Genomic DNA, 19892 nt, shown 5'->3' with positions numbered 1-19892 from the left:
TCACAAAAATGAAAAGAGAAATAAACAGCTTGACAATAATAGCAGGAGACTCCACTACACCACTCTCAAGGAAGGACAGATCACTGGGATAAAAGCTCAAGAAAGAAGCAGAATAGCAGTAAACAAGCAGCCGTCTAGCTCAGAAGCAACAAAGCCCACATGGAAGAAGCACACCAGCCTGTGTGATCACGAGGTGCCAAAGGGATCAGTTATCAGGCATCAAAAAAAATCATATCATTGTATGATCACCTCCCCGATATGATCACTAAAGAAAAATGGGTTCATAAGCAAATGTGGTGAAGAAAGCTGATGGTGCCCGGCTATCAAAAGAAATAGCATCTTGGGTCTTACATGCTTGAAGGTAAACAAGTGGCCATGTAGCTCAGAAGCATCAAAGCCCACATGGAAGAAGCACACTCGCCTGTGTGATCACGAGGTGTTGAAGGGATGAAGTATCAGGCATCAAAAAATAAATATCAAATCATTGTGAATGAGGGGGAGTGCAGATTAGGGACCCACGACTTCTCTGTAGGCAACTAGACATCCCTTTACAGAAGAATCGTGGGGAGATGAGCCAGTCATGGTGCAGTGTAGCAACAATGAAATATACAAATTTCCTCTAGTTCCTAAATGCTTCCTACCCGCCACCCCACCCCACTATCATCCCAATTCTACCTGACACATCTGGCTAGACAAGAGGGTGTACACTGGTAGAAATAGGGACTGGAAACACAGGGAATCCAGGACAAATGATCCCTTCAGGACCAGTGCCAAGAGTGGTGATACCAGAAGGGTGGAGGGATGGTGGGGTGGAAAAGGAGACCAATTACAAGGATCTATATATAACCTTCTTCCTGGGGGGTGGACAAGAGAAAAGTAGGTGAAGGGAGACGTTGGACAGTGTAAGATATGGCAAACAATAGTTTATAAATTATCAAGGGTTCATGGTGGGAGGGAGGGAGGAGGGAGGTGGGATAAATGAAGAGTTGATGCCAGGGGCTTGAGTGGAGAGCAAATGTTTTGAGAATGATGAGGGCAACGAATGTACAGATGTGCTTGACACGATTGATGTATGTATGGGTTGTGATAAGAGTTGTATGATCCCCCAATAAAATTATTTTTTTAAAGAAGCAGAATAGCTAAACAACATGCGTGACCTCCTAAACTATACAGAACTCCATATAACATACCAACCTACATTCTTCTCAATATACATACTACACACTCTAGAACAGATCATGTGTTAGACCACAAAGCAAACCTTAATTCAAAAACATTGAGACCCTACAATCCATTTTCTCAGATCAAAATAGTGTAAAAATGGAAATCAACAATACAATAAAAGGAACAAGAATATAAAGCCAAACACATGAATTGAAGACATACTACTTAAAATCAACTTGTTAATAATAGATAAAATAAGGGACAAAATTAAGAAATTCTTTGAAACAAATAAGAACAATGACATAGCATACCAAAATTTGGGGGGCACAGCAAAAAAAGTTATCAAAAGGCAAGTTACAGCGATCAACTCATCCATGGAAAAAAATAGGGAAAATCCCCAAATCAATATTTTAGCACAATATGTCCAAACACTGAAGAAGAGCAACAACATGCACAAAGATAACGCAATTTAAAAAGCAAACAGGGAAGCAACAAATGCTAGAGGGAGTGCAATGTTGGAACCCCATGCACTGCTGGTGGGCTTCTCACATGTCCAACCACTGCAGAAGTTGATATGGCATCACCTAAAACGCCATGCAAACCAGGAACACCTCTGCTGGGTATGTACTCCCAAAGAAGTAAGACACACAAAAGTAGCAGATATCTGCTCACCTATGTTTGTTGCAGCCCAGTTCATAATAGAAAAACGCTGCAAACAGCCCAAATATCTATTAGTAGTAAAATGGATAAAGAAAACCTGGTACATACATAAAATTGACTATTATGCACCCCTAAAAACAGTGATGAAACCAAGACACATCTCATAATATGAATGCACCTGCAAAGTATTATGTTAGTTTCAATTAGTCAATCACAGAAAGACAAATATTGTATGAGACCACTACTATAAGGAAAAAACACCAAGCCAAAGGCAAAAATTAGTTCTCGGGTCATGCAATCTTACAATTTGATCTGCCAAGCAATGAAGCGGTATGCTAGAGTAGGCCTCTCCTCAGCTGGAATCAGTTTGTCATGTTGGGGAAAGGGGGAGAAGACAAATAAGTGACTGTCATATATTATTGTTCTACAGTCTACCCTAAATAAAAAACATTCCTACAAGGATCTGCGGTGAACCATAGTGGAAATTAAAGTCTAAAGGTGGAAGAGCGCCCTGGTGATATTGTGGTTATGCATTTTGTTACAATCCACGTGGTTGGCAGTTCAAAACTATCAGCAGCAGCATGGAAGAAAGAGTGGTAGTCTACTCCTATAAACAGTTACAGTTTTAAAAACCCACAGGGAGTCCCTATTAGTCAGAATTGACTTGATGTTAGTGAGAGAGGTAGAGGGGTAGTTATGGCTGCAAAGGTGATTTTACTTTTGTTGGCGGGAAACAAGGCATGGTAGACTGCCACTGGAAGGAAAAAATTACTTATGATTACTTATATATACCCACAAAAAGAGAATTTCCCAATATTATGTTCCTAAATAGGCACTTTTGTCTAAGTTTCTGTTAAGCCCTTGGTGACCAATGCCACATGCTTTGGAAAACCAGGACTCTAGACTCTCTCTTTTCATGAGCCATACCAGAAAGTTCCAATATGGAAATTCCACTAATTGAACTTGACTTTACCTTACACATACCTATAGCAGTTTAAAGAAACACATATTCTCTGGGATTCAAGGATGAAATGTCCTAGTATTGAAAAGAGGCAGAGGACTACTATTCCAAGGTTGTGGATTTGGAAGTCATTGGACTTTGGTTCTAATCACTTGATTTAGGGTGCCCAATAAAGAGCAACACAAGATTATCGTATGTTTGCTATTTTCTTACTCTCTTGGCTTGTTTATGACATGGTTAATCCAGCAGGCATGGTTCTGCCTTTATGAATGAATGTTACCGAAAAATTTACCCTATCTTCAAACCTCATTGCTTGTGTAAATAATGTTTAGTTGGTTACTTAAAATTTTAATCTGTACAAGTCAAAAATACATATGTTTTAGTCAAAAATTCTGTACTACACATACTTTCATTTTCTCAACAGTATTTTAAATTCTATGCAGTTGGCTAATATAATGGTAGTATCAATAACTTCTACAGGAGCCCTGGGTGGCATAGTGGTTACTCTTTGGGCTGGTATCTTCAAGGTCAGCAGTTTGAAACCACCAGCCACTCTGTAGGAGAAAGATGGATCTTTCTAATCCTGTTAACAGTTGTAGTCTCTGAAATTAACAGGGGGCAGTTCTACCCTATCCTATAGGGTCTATATTGACTAGTGAAACAAGTTGACGAGTGAAACATCTCCACTGACATATATCTATAAGAAAGATATTTATATGAAAAAGTAATTATATATCAAGACAGCATCTCAGCCCAGTCCAATATAAGTCCTTAAGTCCAATACTAGTCTATAAATCCCTCTCTAAAATCATAGAGTCACTATGATTCAGAACACAGGAAGATGATGTGCCGGTGGTGCAAAGTAGTGTGGATCCATGGTCAGTGGAAACATGAGCAAGGCTCTAGCAACTTTCAGGGTGACCAGCAAGCAGGAAAGCAAAGGGGATAGAGAACAGTTCCCAGTGTCTCACACACTTAGGTCATCACGGAGTCTTCAGGCTGACAGGTTTGACTCTATCCCTAGCCAGGAGGGTCTAGTTGACATAAAATCATCCAACTACCACAGGGTCCTTATTAGTTGGCATTGACTTGAGGGCAGTGATTTAAGTTATCAATAATTTCCAGACTAAGAACAGAATATAAAGAAGGAATCAGCTGTTCATTTCAGGGAAAGTAGCAATCGAAAACCTTGTACATAGCATTGAAACATTGTCAGATACTAAAGGTCTAATGAAGGGATGCAGAATATTGTGGATGGGGCTCTCAGTCAGAAATCACTAAAAATGATTTGCTTTCTCACACTAGAGTCAACCATTCTGAGAGGAATGAAGTAAATCCTGTGGGAATAAAGTCTTTAGAATCTTCATTCACTAATGGGGCATATCTCAAAATTAAAAAAAAAACAGTTGCAAAAATCTACTAATAATTGAAAGTATAAAGAAGGAATATAGTAAAATTGGAAGTCATTAAAATGAAATGGCATAATTCAGAGGAATGGCATTGCATTCATTGTCAATAAATGACATTTCAAGGTCTACCTTGAAGGATGTTGGTGCAGGATTATATCTATTCATATTCAATGAAACCAAATCAATACAATTGTTATAATAAAATACTATTATTTGAATTTATGCACCAACCGCAAAAGATAATGGATAAGTAATTGAAGAATTCTGCTATCAAATTCAGTTGGAAATGGATGAAACATGCAAGAAAAAATGCATTGATATTTATTGTCAGTGTAATGCAAAAGTTATAAACAAAGAGGAAGGAATGGTAGTTGAAAAAGAAAGTCTTGTGACTTCTTAGAAGCAAATGCTCCTTTCAACCACACAGATGGCAACAACACACATGCACTTCTTCAGACTGAATATGCAGAAGCCAAATTGACTATATCTAAGGAAAGGGACACTAGAGAGGCTGCATATTGGTAACTAAAACTTGGGAAGAGGCTGACAATCAATAGCTCAAATATAAGTCCAAGTTGAAGAAAATTAAAACAAGTTCATGAGAGCCAAAATAGAACCTTGAATCTATCCCTCCTGAATTTCAGGAACATCTCAGGAACAGATTTGACACATTGAACTCTAATGACAGAAGGCCTGATCAGCTGTGGGAGGTCATAAAGAATGTCATCCATGAAGAAAGCAAAGGATCAAGAGAAATACAAGAAAGAAAAAGAAGAGATCCACTGGATGTCAACAAAGACTCTGAAACTTGCTCTTAAAGGTAGAGTAGCTAAGGAAAATGGAGGAAACGATGTGGTCAAACAGCTAAACAGAAGATTTTAACAGGCAGTTTGAGAAGAAAGAGTAAAACATGAAATGTACAACAACCAAGAATTAGAAAACCAAAGAGGAAGAACATCCTTAGCATTACACTGAAATAACTCAACAAATATTTCAACCCTTGAGTCTCAATATTGAGGTGCTATAAGAAAAATAACGAACGATGCAAGAAGCATAAAAAAGATGGGAAAACTACACAGTCGCTGGACTAAAAAGAAGTTTTCAATATTCTACCATTTGGGGAGGTAGCATATGAGCAAGAACCAATGGTACTCAAGGATGAGTTCCAAGCTGCACTGAAAGCATTAGCCAAAAACTAGGATCCAGGAATTGATAGAATGCCACTTGGAACGTTTCAACAGGCTGATGAAACATTTGAAGAACTCATTTGTCTATGCCAGGAAAATTGGAAGACAACTACTTGGTCAACTGGCTGGATGTGATACATATTTGTGCCCATTCCAAATAAAGTTGACTCAACAGAATGCTTAAATTATAGAACAATATCATTAAAAACCCACACAATTACTTTTTTCTAGAGATCATCCAACAACAGTTGTAAAAGTACAGCAACAGGAAGCAGCCAGAGGTTCAGTTCAGATTCACAAGAGGATATTGAACAAAGGATATCATTGCTGCTATCAGATGGATCTTGGCTGAAAGCAAATACCAGAAAATGCTTACTTGTAAATATTACTATTTACTATGCATTCCTTTGTGTAGGTCATAAAAAAATTCAGATGGCCTTGAGAAGAATGGGAATTCCAGAACACTTCATTGTGTTCATTTGGAAATTGTATATGGATCGAGAAGCAGTTGTGTGAACAGAACAAGGGAATACTGTACGGTTTAAAATTTTTAAAAGTGTGTGTCAGGATTGTATCATCCCACCTTACTTACTCTATTTTTTTGCTTGACAAATAATCAGAGGCAAGATTATAGGGAAAATGTGTCATAAAGATTAGAGAAAGGCTTATTAAGACCCTGCAATATGGGGTTGAAAGGGAGGATATGAAGTGCTTGCTGGTAAAGATCAAATATTACAGCTTTCAGTATAGATTACAACTAAATGTAAAGAAGACCAACATCTTCACAACCGGACTAAGAGGTAACATTATGATAAATAGAGAAAAAGTTGGGTTTGTCAAGGATTTTGCCTTGCTTGATCCACAATCAATGCTTGTGCAAGCAGCAGTCAAGAGATCAAATTACACATTGCTCTGGGCAAGTGTACTGCACAAGTCATCTGAGATAGTTAAGGTTTATTGTGCCAACCTGGCTGATAAACATCTGTGGAATTAATTGAAGAGCAGAGAGATAAATAGCTCTGTGAGCCTCACCTTTTTTTGTTTTCAGATCTCTCGCTCTCAGATGGTCAGACTGAGCTTCAACTGGCAAGGTTTGCTTCCTGCAAAACATACCTGAGGAGCAGCCACATGGTTGTACCCTGATGTAGCCCAGGGTACTGGAGCAGTCTCATGGAGACCCCTGCCAGCACAGAGATGATTACACACGCACCGATTTGGCTTTCCTTCTGCAGTTGGCGTTATTGCATGTGTTTTGTGAGATTGAGGAGGACTTTATAGATTGGTACCAGACATATGAGCTAATGTTGGACTTATGGGCTTGGACAGCACTAGGTTGGGATGATTTCTTAATATACACTTACCCTTTATCTAAAACTCTCTTATATACATATACATTTCTGTGGATTTGTTTCTCTAATCTGTATCAGTCATAAGCCTTTCTTATTTTTTTCATATATGTGTTAAGCTACCTCTGATAACTGCCTTCGCAGTATCCTGTAAGTTTTTATATGTTGTAGTCTCAATCTCATTAGTTTCTAGAAACTTCCTATCTGCCTATCTAATCTAGGTCAGTGCCCATTCATGTCGCAGAAGATTGTTGTTCATCCTCCTATTGTTTGTCCTTGTTTTTCTGGTCATCCTTTTTTAATCTCCAGTTTCATGACAAGGTGATCCAAGAAAGATGTCTGAATAATCTCTGTGTATTTGAATTTACTCAGGCTCAATTTGTGTCCCAGCATGTAGCCTATTCTCAAAAATGAGCTGTGTGGGCTAAGAAGAATGTGATTTTTTGTGTGTTTGGATGGAAAGATTAATATATGTCTATCAGGTCCAGATGCCTAATTGTATTGCTAAGTTCTATAGCCTCCTTGCTGAGCTTCTTTCTCAGTGATCTATCTTTCTCTGAGAGTGGTATATTAAAGTCAGCTACTATGTTTGTAGAATCTGTGATTTCTTTTTTCATCTTTTGAATAGCTTGTTTGACAAATCTCGCTGGTCCATTGTTAGGAGCATAAATATTCAATATGCTTACTGGTTCCTGGTTACTGATCCTTTAAGCATTATATAATGCCCCTCCTCCTTGTCTCTTTTAATGGTTTGAACCTTCAGATCAATTTTGTTGGAGATTAGGATTGTAACTTCTGCTTTTTTAAGTTGCCATTTGCCTGGTATATTTTTCATCAGCCTTTTATTCTTAACTTATATTTGTCCATTCACTTAATATGTGTCTCTTGCTGGCAACAAATTGTTGGGTTGTTTTCTGAGCCGGTCCTCCAGTCTTTTTCTTTTAATGTGTGAATTTTGGCTGTTGGATTTCAGAGTTATTAGGATGATCTGCGGATTCAGTGCTGTCATCTTGTGCCTTGTATTTTGGGTGTTTTCCTATCTCTTTTCATATCAGTGTGTTGCGTTTGTGTGTGGGGCTTAATGCTTGTCTTCTTTTCCTTCTGAAGGTCGGTTATCTCGGTAATTGTTGTCTGCACATTGGCTTCTGCGTGAAACTGGGCTATATGGTGGTCTCCTGCTTGTGCTTGGTGGATGTTGGTGCTCTGGCCATAGTGAGTTGGCCAGAATCTTCTGCAGGGTGCAGTGTCTTGCAGGGTACTCTCTGAATATTTTCTTGCCCTGGAAGACCCTCATCTCCCAATCTATCTTTATGGAAAATTTGGCAGGGAAGAGGATTCTTGGGCAGGTTTTTGGAAGATGTTGCTCCACTCTCCCTTCCTCTTCATAGTTTCTGCTCATAGGTATGAGCATATTCTTAATTGAGCTCCCTTGCATGTGACTGTCTTCTTTTCTCGTACTTCCCTTAAAACTTTCCCCTTTAACTCTAAGTTGGATATGTTAACTGTTATGTGCCTTGGTGAGTTATTCTTGGGTTTTAGCTAGTTGGTGTCCTCTCTGATTCCCATTGGATTTGGTTGGTATATGACAGATGATCTGGAAAAGCTGAGACCTTACTAAAAACTGAGCTTGGGACTCCAAAATAAAGTACAGTATATGGCAAGCAGAGCATAAATGATAAAGAGCAGGGTGAGCAAGTTCTTATGAGAAATGTAGGAACAAGGTTAATAATGCCACTCAGAAATTTTAAACTTGGTTCAAATGTCAGTATATAAAACAGGCAGCAGAGGTCAATGCTTAAAATTGTTGCCCGTTCCCTCCTTGAGAAGCACGTTTCATAAAGTCTTACCCTCTCTTTTCTTGGGCCAGAGAAATGAACAAAAGGAGGCCATGGCTCTCAGTAGAACGATGGCCAATCTTGGTAAGAGAAGTCAATTTTTCTGTCCAAATTGAACTAACAGCTAAGTAAATCTTAACCTCCAAATGGTTAGTCTTGGGACTAGGAAATGATCTGCCGCTGTAATGAGGTCTCAAAACACTGGCAGTGTTGTTTGGATTCTCTTTCTGCTGTTGATCACTTGGGAATTGTCATTTGGTGTTTTGGAAAGAGAATCCCAGAAGTTTTGGACAATTAGACTCCATATTATGCACCTCTAAGCCAGACTTGTACTTTAAGACCCATAGAGGAGCTTCTCCCAATGGATGTGCCTATGGGAATCCAGAGTAACTCAATGTGACTTCTTCTGTTCTCTCTAAACTCAGACACTGTTACTAGGATGGGCATGACTCCCTTCTTCTTTAGTTAGCTGCTATTAGGTGTTCATAAAGAATTTGTGTCTAAAGAATTTGCAGGAACGGGGCAATTCCTGTCAAACCAGAGTTCGACTTAATGAGCTGGTAGTAATGCTCAGAGAAGCAAATGCATTGACTACTTGATGAAATAAGGAGCCCTGCTGGTGGTGTACATTAGATGCTGGACCACGAACCCCAAGGTCAGGCTGATAACGACAAGGTTGGCACGTCAAATGTACCGGGCGCTCTGCTGGAGAAATAAGAGGCTGTTAACGTCCCTAAAATTTACAGTCTCTTCGTGAAAACTGTTTATATGGTGGTTGTGAAATACAATCAACTTGTTGATAGAGAGTCATTTGATTAAGTAGCAATATCTTTACAAAAGGAGATAAACTTAAGTAATGGACGGTTTTACATAAAACCAAGAAGGCTATGGACAAAAAATATGGGAAATATTATTAATAATTAAGAATAATGAATCATCTGCTACTGAAGGCAATTGAATTTTGAGACTGATGGATGTGATGCTCAGTTATAATCACAGTCCTCTAGAAGATCCAAGAAGCAGACTACTTAGTGAGTGTCATTTTGTTTATCTTATTATATGCCCCATTTCTTATCTTACCATACACCCCAATTATCACAAATGCAGAGACACTCTGTACAAGAAAGGGAACACCATCCTTCCAAGGGAAGAGTGTAACTGTGAGGATTTGGGGAAGAGAGTTGTAGAGTCTCATGTGGAGAAGTGGGACAGAGGACTGCAGAGCATTTGGTTGGGTTCCGAGTATACCAAAGGCTGCCTGCCGGTCTAGCTCCATGAAGGTGAGGGCTGTGTCTCATCCATCATTGCTTTCCTACAATAGCACAGTTACAATTCTTACACCCTGTGACTACTCAACACTACTCAACATGTATGTGCATTTGAAAGACTACAGAAATAGTATTGCTTGGGTTTGAAGAAAATTTTATTACTTTATGCACAGGAGGCTAAAATGTTTTCAGGAAGCAAGTAACTGTAAGAGTAGCACATTTAGTAGCACAACATCATAGACATTATTTGGATTTCACAACTTTTCCCATTTTTCCATTGTGTACGTTTTTCTGTCTCTCATATTCCCCTTCTCAAGCACAGTTCCTATAACCTAGATAAGAAATACTGTTCTTGGAAATTTATTTTAATCATCTCATTTAGAGCTCATACAATTTTTATCACAATCTGTACAGACATCATTGTGTCAAGCACACTTGTGCATATGTTGCCATCATCGTTTTCAAGGCATTTTCTCTCTCCTTGAGCGCCTCATTCCCCTCCCCTCTCCTTCCCTCCCTCCATCAAGAACCCTTGATAATTTATAAATTATAATTATTTTTTCATGCCTTACACTGTCTGATGTCTCCCTTTACCCCCTTGCTTGTTGTCCATCCACTAGGGAGGGGGTTATTGATACGTTATTGTGATCGGTTTTCCCTTTCTCCCCTTACCTTACCGTTACCTTCCTGGTATGGCTACTCTCATTGTTGTTCCCAATGAGTTTATCTGTCCTGGATTCCCTGTGTTTCCAGCTCTTATCTGTACCCATGTACATGCTCTGGTCTAGCCAGATTTGTAAGGTAGAATTAGGGTAATGATAGAGGAAGGGAGGAAGCATTAAAGAACCAGAGGAAAGCTGTAGTTTTATCGGTGGTATACTACACCCTGACTGGCATGTCTTCTCCCCACGTCCCTTCTGTAAGGGGATGTTGGAAATGTTTTGATATTCCCATTCAATATTCTATATACTTTTACTGACTATTCTCTGTATTGGAAACATACTTCCATAAGTATTGCAGAGGTATAATTTTTAGAATGTTTATTGTGTGTATGCAAAAAAATGAACAGTAGAATACACTAGGCCACAGGCATGACTAAGCTTTTCTGGTTAATGAAATGGAATTAAGTTATAAAAAAAATCTAGATGAGTTACAAAATGTGCATGTATACTGAAAATTTGTGATTTTACAGTGATAAGCTTCAGCCTATCAATTATAGTGCAGGAAGGAGAACTAGATGGCACTGAGGATGGTTTTCCTATAGATATTAGCCAGAGGAGCTACTAAAACCCAGAAGAGAAGTTAAATGGTGGCATCTTGAAGAAGGTGTTTAGAATCAAAGCTGAGTTGTAGCTCTGCTGGGACAGTACATGCAACCGTACATAGTTCTATTTTGTGCATTTCTAGAAATCTTTTTAGAGAGCTACAAAAATTTGGATTAAGAGAAACAATAGCATTATAAAATTACAATTGAATCACGGGCTTATTACACATCCTAGAATGATGGACTAAAATTCTTCTTCCTCACCTAACTTCTCTTAGAAGCGTAACTGGCTCATTTGGGAAACATCTTGAGGTTGTTTTTGTTAGGTGCCATGGGAAAAATACAAAGGGATAAATACTGATAACCATTGTCATTTAATTACATAGAGTGACCTCCTCTGTGTCAAGAAATGACCCCTGGTAGTGATTTCAGGTAAGCACGGGACTGTTAGCCACCACGCTGGCTTCTCAAACCATATAATTTCTCCCCAGGAGAAAGCTGAAACTCTCTGCTCCAGTAAGGATTTACAATTTCAAAAATGCTTCTCAGGATCTGTGTCAGTCAGAATCATATTGACTCATGAATTCTATCTTTCACTAGGTCTTCATTCCTCAGAGGGCCTTGGGGGCCTACTTCGGTATATTGAGGAGGATATCTAGAGCTGGATACATTCGCTGTATCACGTGTGGATGGTTTCTATCTATACATCAAGCATCCCTGGTCACACTGTGGGTAGACCGTGGGGTACTAACTGTACAGTCGGCAGCACAAATCCATGAGTTGTTCCATGGGAGAAAGAGGAGACTGTGATCCCATAAAGACTTACAGTCTTAGAAATTGTAAATAATGTTACCATGAATTAGAAATAACATGATCACAGTGGATATGGGGTTGTTTTTTGTTTTGGTTCATATGTCAAGTATTATATCAGTTTCTTCAAATGTGATACCTAATTTAATACTTACAGCTACTTTATGGGGTATTACTAGAGTATAATTACAAACCAGTTTGAGCATGTTGAAATATTGAAATGTGAAAGACTATTGAAAGAAATTATATAGGAGATCCTCGTGAGTATATTTTTAAAGCAAGTTATTTCAATAATCAAGAGGCAAATCTGGACTAGGGTGTACTGAGGTGAGCAGGAGCATGGAGAATGATGCTAGTGGCGGCAGTTGTGCGTCTGCAGAAGGCTCACAGAGGAAAGGACAGGCTAGAAAAGAGAAGAAAGGAGTTAGGGTAATCCTCAACTTGCTAACTTGAGGCAAATTGTTCAAATGGTAGATACGGGTAGGTTCAATCTGCCCCAGTTCAGTTTTCCATGCTGTGTTCACACGGCATAAGGTAAACAGAAGGAGAATGAGCTAATTTTCATTCCCAGTAAAGCCTGGAGTATTCACAATGATGTTTTAATTTAAAATTTTTAAAGAATATCATCTTTGTTTGATTACATAGATTTTTATCTTTTCTCTTACATTAAAAAACATATTTCCTACTTTAATGGAAATTTCCAAATTAATTTAATTCCTTCCCTACCTTTGACCAGAATTTTAAATGGACATGGGATGGATGCTTACCCACCATATCTTTTCAAGCAAGTTTTCATCATTTTTCTAGGATATTTGGAATAGAGCCGTTATAGGCAGAAAAATCCATTAGAAGTGTTACCATTTAGTCTTTTATGATTGAATGGGGTACTAGGTACAAGAGCTTAGGGAAGCATGGCCCAGGTTTTAGGGTTGTTCTGAGAAGAAGCTACTTTAGGACATTTAACTAAGCGTTCAATATTGACAAAGCATCCTGACAATACTGGAAGAATATTGGTCTCAGATAGTGTTACCTTTCAATAGGTCATTGTTCTACATAGAGTTCTTGGCGGCCTACGTCAACTGTATGTGGCAGTGGATCTCTAGAGCTGGGCACATTTGATATATCACCTGGCTCTTACTTGACCTGGAGCAGTTCTTCAATGGCCAGGTAGTTATTTCTAATATCATTCTGTTTATTTTTACTTTGCCTCCCGTATCTGCAATCTAAGGTTCTAGAGTAACACTTTCATATCAACAAAAATGTCAGGTATACGTGAAAACTGAATATTTGTCCAACTTCTAAATGGTGAGAAATTGCTCAAAGGATGGAGAACCTCTACACTGATGGCCTTGGCCAAGTCCACTCTGCTACATTGTTGATTCATCATTGTTTCATTTCTTTTGTCCAGCTCTTTCAGAGCCAGACCTTCCTCAATGCCAAAACCAAACTCCACTGCTGTGACTGAGTTCATCTTTGAAGGTTTCTCCAGCTTTGGGTGGCAGCACAGGCTTATATTCTTTGTTGTCTTTCTGACATTGTACCTACTGACTCTCTCTGGCAATGTCATCATTGTGACCATCATTCGCCTAGATCGTCACCTTCACACTCCCATGTACTTTTTCTTGAGCATGCTGTCCATCTCTGAGACCTGCTACACAGTGGCCATCATTCCAAGAATGTTGTTTGGCCTCCTGAGTCCATACCAGGGTATTTCCATCCCAGGCTGTGCCACACAGCTCTTCTTCTATCTCACTTTCGGCATCAACAACTGCTTCCTGCTCACAGCCATGGGCTATGACCGCTATGTGGCCATCTGCAACCCTCTCCGTTATTCTGTCATTATGGGTAAGAAGTCCTGTGCCTTCCTGGCATCTGGATCCTTGGGAATTGGGTTGGGTATGGCCATCACTCAGGTGACATCTGTGTTTGGCCTGCCCTACTGTGATGCCTTTGTCATCTCTCACTTCTTCTGCGATGTACGGCCCCTGCTGAAGCTGGCTTGTACAGATACCATTGTCAATGAGATCATCAACTTTGTAGTTAGTGTCTGTGTTCTTGTTCTACCAATGGGACTGGTCTTTATCTCATATGTCCTCATCATCTCTACTATCCTTAAGATTGCTTCAGCTGAGGGCAGAAAGAAGGCCTTCGCCACCTGTGCCTCCCACCTCACCGTGGTCATCATCCACTATGGATGTGCCTCCATTATCTACCTCAAGCCCAAATCTCAGAATTCCCTGGAACAAGACAGACTCATCTCGGTGACGTACACAGTCATCACACCCCTGCTGAACCCCGTCGTGTACACACTGAGGAACAAGGAAGTCAAAGATGCTCTACAAAGAGCTATAGGGCGGAAGCCCCTATCCTCTTAAGAAGATGTTGTGAATATCTTCTGTTTGTGTTTATGAATATGGGTTGATTTCAATGTTGTTTTAGTAGTGTCTTTAAGCTATGAGAAGCATAGATTTAATTTAATTGGCTGCTGAAACAGGAAGTTTCCCTTTGTGTTAGTCATGGTATTCTGTGTCCCGCTCCAGAGAGATTATACAATGACTTGGCATATATTTGAGAATATAATAGAATTGTTTAGACACTCAATTATCTCTTTTCTCTCTGTCCTCCCACATGTGTTAATAGTCATACTCTACCATATTTTGATTTTTGCCACTGTAATAATATCTAAATCTAAAGCGTCTCTAAATGAAAACAATGTAGGGAAACCATCTCTGAGAGATGTTTTCCTTCTTTTTGTGGGGCTAAGAACAAGTTGTGTTGCCTTTTAAGACGTGACATGGTAGGATCATATATTATTTTCTGTGGATTTTATGACCTTCTTGTAACTTGATGTAGTTACTTGCTAATATTGCATTACAACCTGTAAAATTTTCTAATTTCTGATATGCACAGTTTCCAGAATTTCCCTTCCTGATAATTTTTTTATCAAAATAGACTATGGTCATAACCAGAGGGCCCCAGCATAGTTATCTCCATCACAGGTATGTAAACCCTTGAAGGAGATTGCCCCTCCTTTGGCTGATCATGGGCGCGTGATTTGTATATGTACCAGTGCACTCTACCTGAGGACAAGACTTTTCACATCCCTACGGAATTCAATGGAATATTAATCTGAGTGGGGACTCTTAAATGGATTTCGGGCTTTTCCTGTTATCCGTATCCTTCTGCAAACCAGGTGCTCAGAATTTAAGGTACAATACAATTCCCTCCTCTGATAATGGATTTTATTATTAATAATCCTTGAATCTCTCAAGTTGGTATTCACGTTCTGTGTGGTCATAGCTTATACTTCACTTGGATAACTGCTTCCTTTAAGACAAACTTTTAAGGCTTCAGACACTATTATTTTCTGATAGCTAGGCATGTCTAATTTCTCCACCACACTTACCTATAGGACCTATATTTTCAGTGATCATTTCATAAGGGCAAATATCATGCAGGGCCACATTATAACAAATGATTTTTCTTATGTTAAACCTTAAGATTAAGAGTGAGCTCAAATTCATTCATATATCTAAGGTTAATATATATATATATATATTCTTTGACTACTTTAGAGACACCATTATAAGCTTCTTGAAAAATAATATAAGTAACCTATGGGGAATATTGTGTAATTCTAGCAACAATATTAATCTAGCCAATAGTATATAATTTAACATACTAATGATAAAAGGAAAATATACACATATAGTATAGCTAATTAGAATAATATGAATGGAATAAAATAATTATACAAATTAAAAACTTAGCTGACTAAACACTGCTTAATAAAGCAATGGGGGTTAGACGCAAGATAAAAATTTCAATGATGCTCATTCACTAAGGCAAAACTATGGCTAAAGATCTATGACAAGTCACAAAAATCAATGAAAATAGCAAATATATGTTGACATTAAATTACCAGTTAGTAGATAATTTCAAAAGCAACATATTTGAACTAATGTCCAATGATTTCAAAATCGAAAGTGGTCATCTGCTTCTTTGCACCCTAGGCTGTTTCACTGTGAGTCTCAAGGAGTATTGCAGGTCCTTTAATCTGCAATAGGTGTTATTACAGTACAATTTGGCTCACTTAGTGGGTTTTCCTAATGTGATTTTTAGTGTGGCTTATGAAGATTGCTGTATACCTCAAAGAGCCAAAGTCTATACTCTAAGTAGGCAGTAGCACAAGGCCAAAGTTATCAAGGGCCGAAAAGAAATTCAGTCAGAAATATGTGATTTGCAATGTAATACAGGATGGATAATCCCATTGGGGTCCTATGTGTATCCACTAATAGGAATGAAATCACTTCCATCAGACAGACATATCCCTCCTCTGATGATGATAAATTTCCACAGAAGTTCACTGTGCATCAATGTAGATGTTTCTGTTAAATTGGTGTGACTATGAGACAATGCTATTTGGCAGGAAGCAGTTAGTCTTCTTCGTCTCCTCCTTAAATGAAAAATGAATGCCAGCTGTGGTGGGCCTTCCTCTGAAGAAGTGGGTTTAAGATGTTCAAATAATGAGTAATAAATGTTACATATGCATTGGGCAGACATGCCACAACGTTGCTTGAGAGACCAGATTAAAGGATGACATGACCTAAGAACATGCTGATGTTGTCTTGCTGTTTATCCTTAAAGTAGTGGTCTCATGAACCACAAGGGATACCCGCCAAAAAACCCAAAATCTTTTTCAAAACTATGTATGTAAAATTTCTGATATTATTTTATTGGAAGCTCTCATAGATATTATGACAATCCATAATTCAATTTGATCTAGCAGAATTGTACAATTTCTTCCACCATAATTTTCTAAGCATTTTCTTTCTTCTTGAACTCTTTGCTATCAGCTCCTCTTTATCTCATCCTTCCCCCACATTTGCCAACAGGGACCCTTATTGTTATATTGTTATTAATGACTTGTCTTACACCATCTAATGTCTCTGTTCACCTAAAATTCTGTTATTCATTCCCTTGTGTGGGGTTATGCAGTCATCATTGACATTGGACTCCCCTTCCCACACCCCACTCTTCCCATAGCCTCAGGGAATCATAACTCCCATAACTTTTTCTGAAGGGTTTATCAATCTTGGGTTTCATGTGTTGAACTATCATAATTATACAAATGAGCATACATAGGTCTAATCAAATTAGTGAGGTTAATCTATGACCGTAATAATAAGGGGAATAAATATTAAAGAACTAGAGGATAGTTGTATGTTTCATCAGTGCTATACACTACCCTGGATATATAATCCCATCCATGTGACCCTTCTGTGAGGGACTGTCCAATTATCTTACAGACGGGTTTTGGGTCTCCACATTGCCAATGCTCCTGCATGTGAATTTGATTGCTTCTTTTAAACTTGGGATACCTGTTCCCGATGATACCTCATGACCACACAGACTGGTGTGCTTCTTCCAAGTGAGCTTTGTTGCTTCCCTTCTAGATGGCCACTTGTTTAACTACTAGCCTTTAAGACCCCAGATTCTATATTCTTTAATAGCTGGGCACAAGCAGCTTTATTTACCATATTTGCTTATGCACCCATTTTGTCTTTGGTGATGATGTCAAGAAAGCTAGTATCATATATTGCCACATTATAAGAATAAATTGTTCTTGTACTGAGGTAAGATTTAAATAGATGCCCAAATTCTCTTTGATATTATTTTTATATATACATAGATAGATATAGATACAGATATAGGCAAATATACCTATCTTTATATATTTACATATATACATATCTGTATTTATACCTATGTATAATTTTAACTTTCTTGTTCTTTCCTATTTCTCTGATTTCTTTCCTCCTGCCCCATTATCATGTTTACCCATCATTCACGTCTCAGTACATCCTTTCAGATACAGTTCAACTGATCAAACACAACCAGGATTGCTATACGCTCCTCACCATCAACTGTAGATCCCTTGCTATCCCTGTCCTGGTCTAATTGGCTCATTACTCCCCTCCCCCAGCCTCCTCCTCTACAATGTCCTCCCCACCCCGGGAACCATTAGCCCTGTTGCTGTCTCCTTGGAATTGCTTATGCTTCCTATCTTATATAGATGGACACCAAAAGAAAAGGGAAAGGGAGACAATAAAAAGGAAGAATGAGACATAGAGATTATATACAAATAGTTGCAAGTCTATCTGTTGCCTGATCCAGAGTAGATGAGTATCTCTCTGTTAAACAGCGAGCAGGCCCTGTTATAATGCATCAGTGCAATCTCCTTTTCATTTAGGGATCTCTAGGATGCACTTACCTAACAGCACATGGACCCCTTTCGTCCTCAGCACTCAAGTCCCAGGGGCACACCTTCTACAAGAGCCCATTGCTCTCCTTCAGTCAAGGATGGAGAGACATAGCGTCCCAACCCTCATCCCCTGACACCTTTAGACTTTCAGTGTGGCCCTTGTGATTATCCACCAACCACTTCAGATGAGATGCCAAGCGCTGTCCCCTGGTCAGAAGCATACAGTCAAAATTGCTCAGGGACTTTGTGGCCTTATTCCCATTGCTGGTCTGCTGCACTCACCTCTTGCTTTGCCCCCATGTGAACCGGTCAGACCGGCAGCACTCCCTGCACTGTATCTTCAGTGCTGTCCTCTGTCGCGCTGTGATCTAGGTAGGGAACCTCATGTCTGTAGCTGAGGCCAGCAGTGCCGATCTCCCTGAGCATGAGCCGCTGAACAGGAACGTTGCACTCCAGGTTCGGCTCACCAGAACGAGCTCTATTCTCTCTCCCTTTCCCGTGGAGACACAAATGATAGTGTGTGATATGTACATTTCACCTATAACAGTTCTGCTGTTTGAACGTACCTCAGCGGACTCATGTCGTACTTGTCCTTTTGTGCTTTTCCAGCTTCGCTCAGAATAACATCTTCCAACTCTTTCCAGGAGAGGAGCTGCTTCATCGCTTGATCACGGATTTTTTAGGGATGCCTACTCGTGCATTGTGTGTATATACACACAGTTTTTAAAACAATTCGTCTATTGATGGAAATTTAGGCTGTTTTCAATTCTTTGTGATTATGAGCTGTGTAGTGATGAACCCTGGAGGGCAGATATTTGGTCGTGGTCTGTTTCTTATTTCTTCTGGGTATACACCCAGTAGTGGAACTTCTAGGACATAAGGTAACTCGATTTCCATCTGTTTTAAACATCACTAAGTTGCTTTTCACAGTGGCTTCACATATCTACAAACCCATCAGCAGTGAATGAGAGTTTCAATCTCACCACTCTCACTCCAACATTTGTTGCTTTCTGGCTTTTTGAATTGGACTATCCTTGTTGCTTTTAGGTGGTGCCTCATGGTTGTTTTGGGTTGCATTTCCCGGATGGGTAATGATCAGAAACAGTTTCTCATTGCTTATTGGCCGTTTGGGTTTCCTCTTTTGAGAATTTTATATTCAAGCCCTTTGTCCACCTCCTCTGTAGGTTATTCATTTTTTTTCTCATTGTAAAGTTGCAGGTTGTATAAATTTTAGTAGTGAGACCTTTGTCTGATATGTCATTACTAAACATCTATTCCCAGTCTGTGGGCTCTATCATTATTCCCTTGGTGAGGTTTTTTCTATTCACACAAGTGTTTTATCTTTAGTATTTCCCACTCATCTCTTTTCTCTTCCTCTGGGTGATAGCCTTCATTCCCTGCACTAAGGTTCTTAGCTTTGTCCCTATTTTTCTACTTGTGAACCTGACAGTTTGGGGTGTTTCCTCCAGGTCTGAGGTCCACCTTGATTCCGTCCTTGTGTATGGGGTGAGGGAAGAGTCTTTCTTCATTCTTCTGCAGGTTGATATCCAGCTACCTTTGTCTCTGATGGGGGTATTCACACCATTGACAATCATAGTTATTACAGCAATTTGGATTCTGTTCTGTCATCTTGTACCTTTTGAGATAAACATTTTTCCTCCCTACCTCCCTTCTTAGTAGTTTGCTACATATTCATGGGAGGATTCACTCTTGCCTTCTTTTC

At 39.1% G+C, this 19892-nt stretch overlaps 1 protein-coding gene across 1 annotated transcript; it reads left to right on the top strand.

The window, feature by feature from the left end:
* Window positions 1–13319: 13319 nt before the first annotated feature.
* LOC142437141 (olfactory receptor 10J3-like) lies at window positions 13320–14279 on the top strand. The gene has a single exon (XM_075540427.1). It carries the CDS (start codon window positions 13338–13340, stop codon window positions 14277–14279), a length of 942 nt encoding a protein of 313 aa, XP_075396542.1. The 5' UTR covers window positions 13320–13337.
* Window positions 14280–19892: the final 5613 nt, after the last annotated feature.

The sequence above is a fragment of the Tenrec ecaudatus genome, chromosome 1 (genome assembly GCF_050624435.1).
Source record: "Tenrec ecaudatus isolate mTenEca1 chromosome 1, mTenEca1.hap1, whole genome shotgun sequence".
Lineage (NCBI taxonomy): Eukaryota > Metazoa > Chordata > Mammalia > Afrosoricida > Tenrecidae > Tenrec > Tenrec ecaudatus.
The sequence above is the reverse complement of the archived record's forward strand: the minus strand, read 5'-3'. Positions and strand labels throughout refer to the sequence as shown.

What these genes read in the sequence shown, in the direction of transcription:
- LOC142437141 (XM_075540427.1), top strand. Translation starts at nt 13,338, where the DNA reads ATGCCAAAACCAAACTCCACTGCTGTGACTGAGTTCATCTTTGAAGGT.